This window comes from Rhinopithecus bieti, unplaced genomic scaffold (genome assembly GCF_001698545.2).
Source record: "Rhinopithecus bieti isolate Rb0 unplaced genomic scaffold, ASM169854v2 scaffold_42219, whole genome shotgun sequence".
Lineage (NCBI taxonomy): Eukaryota > Metazoa > Chordata > Mammalia > Primates > Cercopithecidae > Rhinopithecus > Rhinopithecus bieti.
This window is the reverse complement of record NW_016817843.1, coordinates 1,840,522-1,845,288: the sequence shown is the minus strand read 5'-3', so window position 1 is coordinate 1,845,288 and position 4,767 is coordinate 1,840,522. Positions and strand designations below refer to the sequence as shown.

General features: G+C 42.3%; 1 protein-coding gene across 1 annotated transcript in view; it reads right to left on the bottom strand.

The window, feature by feature from the left end:
• TTL (tubulin tyrosine ligase) overlaps window positions 1-4,767 on the bottom strand; it is a 53,228-nt gene that overhangs the window by 24,141 nt on the left and 24,320 nt on the right. Inside the window, exons 4-5 of the mRNA XM_017856205.1 lie at window positions 3,735-3,870; window positions 1,879-2,148 (exon numbers count right to left, since the gene is read on the bottom strand). Of these exons, the coding sequence (XP_017711694.1) occupies window positions 1,879-2,148; window positions 3,735-3,870 (406 nt within the window). The remainder of the gene's footprint in view (window positions 1-1,878; window positions 2,149-3,734; window positions 3,871-4,767) is intronic.

Here is a 4,767-nt window from a genome sequence, read left to right as displayed (position 1 = left end):
AAAAAAAAAAAAAAAAAAAAGACCTTCTGGGCTATGGAACAAATCTTAGCAACTTTTAAAGATGAAACCACACAATGTCTCTTCCTGACCTAATATTTGGATATTAAACAAAAATTTCTAAATCACATGAATCAAAGATAAAATCCTAAGGGAAATTAGAAAATATTTTAATAAAATGGAAATGAAAATATAGCAAAATCTGTGGGATTCAGCTGATGCAAAATTTAGAGGGAAACTGAGACATGCTTTTATTTTTTTAAAAAACAAATATCTCAACCAGTCTGACCAACATGGAGAAACCCCGTCTCCACTAAAAATACAAAATTAGCTGGGCATGGTGGCACATGCCTGTAATCCCAGCTACTCGGGAGGCTGAGGCAGAAGAATCGCTTGAACCCAGGAGGCAGAGGTTGCGGTGAGCTGACATTGTGCCATTGCACTCCAGCCTGGGCAACAAGGGCAAAACTCCGTCTCAAAAAAAAGAAAAAAAAAAACAAAGAAAAAAAAGAAAAATAAATATCTCAAATCAATTATTTAACCTTTCACCTTAAAAACTGGAGGCCGGGCGTGGTAGCTCACGCCTGTAATCCCAGCACTTTGGGAGGCTGAGACGGGTGGATCACGAGGTCAGGAGATCAAGACCATCCTGGCTAACACGGTGAAACTCCATCTCTACTAAAAAAATACAAAAAAATTAGCCGGGCGTGGTGGCGGGCGCCTGTAGTCCCAGCTACTCAGGAGGCTGAGGCAGGAGAATGGCGTGAACTCGGGAGGTGGAGCTTGCAGTGAGCCGAGATCGCACCACCACACTCCAGCCTGGGCTACTGAGCAAGACTCCGTCTCAAAAAAAAAAAAAAATGGAATAGGCTGGGCATGGTGGCTCACATCTATAATCCCAGCACTCTGGGAGACCAAGATGGGAGGGCTGCTTAAGCCCAGGAGCTTGAAACCAGCCCGGGCAAGACAGTGAGACCAAGTTCTACAAAAAATAAAAAAATTAGCCAGGCACGGTGGTGTACACCTGTAGTCCCAGCTACTTGGGAGGCTGAGACAGGAAGATCCCTTGAGCCAAAAAATTTGAGGCAGCAGAGAGCTATGATCACACCACTGTACTCCAGCCTGGGCAATAAAATGAGACACCATCTCTTAAAAAACAAACAAACAAAAAGCACAACTAGAAAAAGAGTAAATTACATCCTCCAAAAAGCAAAAGGAAGAGAATAATAAAGTGCATAAATAAAATAAGCTGAAAAGAAAAGTAGAGAAAACCAACAAAACCAAAAGCTAATTTTTTGAAAAGACTGATAAAACTGATAAATGTGTAGTCAATCTGTCCAAGCAAAATAGAGAGAAAATATAAATTAGCCGGGCATGGTGGCTCATGCCTGTAATCCCAGCACTTTGGGAGGCCAAGCGGGGGGCTGGATCACCTGAGGTCAAGAGTTCGAGACCAGCCTGACCAATGTGGAGAAACTCCGTTTCTACTAAAAATACAAAATTAGCCCAGCATGGTGGCACATGCCTGTAATTCCAGCTACTTGGGAGGCTGAGGCAAGAGAATTGCTTGAACCCAGGAGGCGGAGGTTGCGGTGAGCCGAGATCGCACCATTGCACTCCAGCCTGGGCAACAAGAGCAAAACTCTGTCTATCAAAAAATAAATAAATAAATAAATAAATATATATAAATTCATGATCAGAAATGAAAGAGGAGACATCATTACAGAACCTACAGACATTAAAAGGAAAATAAAGGAACATTACAAAAAATTTTTTGCCCATAAATTAGACAACTTATATGAAACAATTCGTTGAAAGGCATAGACACCTAAAGCTCCTTCAAGAAGAAACACGTAATCAAAAAAGATACAATTAAGTTACCTTATTATATGTTTGATTTGTAGTAAGATACTACTTTCTAGGGTAATGTTCAAAGCACTTGTTAGGTACTGATTGAACTCCTTGAAGAACATTTCATTTCCTTCTTCATACTTCCCGTAGTTCTTTGAGTACTCTTTTTGAATGCAGTGATTGGTCAAATGGCATGTTTTGTCTTGGAAATTATCAACATGATATGGTTCTGAAGCAGTCCGAAGCACACCCTCTCTATAGAGGTAGATATTATACTGATGATCTACCAAGACCCAGCTTCTGCAATTCAACAAAAACATGGCTTTACTCAAGTCATCCAAAGTTTCTGCATATTATATACATCAGTCCCCACATCTTGACTTCTTTTAGGGGGTAGGTGAGGAGTGGGAGGCAACTAGGGAAGGAAGACATTTCTAAAACTATAAGAGGCATATAATGATTTAGCTAAGATAGTGAGTTATCACTACAGTGAGGCAAACAAAACATTTTACCATAAATAACAAGGAGACTTTGATCAAAAGATAAATAAAGCATTTTGAAGAGATTCAGATGGGTTGTTTTTGTTTTTTGGTTTTTTTGAGACGGAGTTTTGCTTTTGTTGCCCAGGCTGGAGTGCAATGGTGTGATCTTGGCTCACTGCAACCTCCGCCTTTCAGGTTCAAGCAATTCTCCTGCCTCAGCCTCCTGAGTAGCTGGGATTACAGGTGCATGCCACTACGCCCGGCTAATTTTTGTGTTTTTTTGTAGAGACAGGGTTTCACCATGTTAGCCAGGCTGGTCTCGAAATACTGACATCAGGTGATCCACCCGCCTTGGCCTCTCAAAGTGCTGGACAGGCATAAGCCACTGCACCCAGCCCTAGATGGGCTGGATTTTAAAGTTCACCTATGAAACCTCCATTCGTCATGTCTCCTCTTCTAGTAATCTTAATAGTGTTCCTCCTGAAGATGATTTGACATAGGGTTGATGTTCAAGAAGCGACAAATCGTTATGAAGCAATCAAGGAGACAGAGTCCTTGGCAAGGAGCTGACAGCAAGGCCAAGGGTAAGTTGAAGAGGCAGAGCTGTTTAGCTTTAGAATGCACCACACAACCTCTTTCTCCATGCCAAGCCCTTTGCTCAGAAACGTACAATCCCTGAGGTGTGGTCATAAAATCCACAGAGTGGGACACAAATAATGAAGTGAGGAGAAATTATTTGGCAAGGTTGCACAACCTGTTGTGTCTGAATTACGTGTTCCATGTACGTCTCTCAGTTTATTCCATAAGCAAGATCATACATTTATATTCATTTCTTTGAATCCACAAGTCATTTTCATAGAAAAGATTTTTTTTCTTTTTGACACAGGAGTCTCGCTCTGTTGCCCAGGCTGGAGTGCAATGGTGCAATCTCAGCTCACTGCAACCTCCCCTCCCAGGTTCAAGTGATTCTCCTTCCTCAGCCTCCCGAGTAGCTGGGATTACAGGTGCCTGTTACCATGCCCAGCTAATTTTTGTACTTTTACTAGAGATGGGATTTCACCATGTTGGCCAGGCTGGTCTCGAACTCCTGACCTCAGGTGATCTGCCCACCTCGGACTCCCAAAGTGCTGAGATTACAGGCGTGAGCCACTGTGCCTGGCCAGAAAAGAATATTTTTTTAAAAAGAAAATCCATAATTGTAGTAACATTTCCTAGATGGAAAAAAGAAGAAAGAAAAATAGAAAATTAGGTACAGAAGCTCAGTTCTGCTCAGCTGCGCTCAATTTTGGTAACATATTAAACACGGTCAAACTCTTCCTCACATTCCATGTCCCTCTCCCCACCTATACCATGGCAGTTTTTTCAGATGAAGAAAAACAAAAGCTATGGACATGAATGCATTACCGAATGTCAAACTTGCGATGACCTGGCTCAAGCAGTAGAGGGTGCTCCAGGTATTTCTGGATCACGTGCACTTGGCCCTGGTTGTCTATGAAATCAAGAAGCTCTGAAGCCTCTGACGAGATGAGGATGCCTTCACCTAACAGGGAAAAAGCAAAAGAGAAACTAGTCCAATTCAAACCAAGAGCTCTCTATAAAGCCAGAAAAGAAATACGAAAACCCCACAAGAGGCTTTCAACGTCCTGCTCACCTTTTTCCTTCCCTTCCTTACTCCAGTCTCCCACATGCTCCCTTCTCCCATCAAGAGTACCCAGGATTATCCTACCAACTCTTTCTCCGTGTGGGTCGTCAACACTATCTTGGCTGCCTACGACCATGAAACCTCAGTTTTACAGAAATTCAAAGTGTCTAAGCACTTAAAATAAATACTATTCTACTACTGGTCACTGGTTACCACAATAAAAACTACAAAGACAGGCCGGGCGCGGTGGCTCAAGCCTGTAATCCCAGCACTTTGGGAGGCTGAGGCGGGCGGACCACGAGGTCAGGAGATGGAGACCATCCTGGCTAACATGGTGAAACCCCGTCTGCAATCGGTTATATGAAATACAAAAAACTAGCCGGGTGAGGTGGCCGGCGCCTGTCGTCCCAGCTACTCGGGAGGCTGAGGCAGGAGAATGGCGTGAACCCGGGAGGCGGAGCTTGCAGTGAGCTGAGATCCGGCCACTGCACTCCAGCCCGGGCCACAGAGCGAGACTCCGTCTCAAAAAAAAAAAAAAAAAAAAAAAAAAAAAAAAAAAAAAAAAAAAAAAAAAACTACAAAGACAATACCTCCCCTTCCTTCACTATATCTCATAGAACTTCCAGGAAGGTTAAGGCATAAAGATCAATGTTCAAGTAGGTTCCCTGTAGCGTTGTAATAGAAAAAAACTGGATACATTGGAATTGTCCATTAACATTAAATAATTGATATATCTTTTTTAGTAGCTTGAAGTATAATTCACATACCAAAAAATTTTTATCCTTTGAAAGTGTA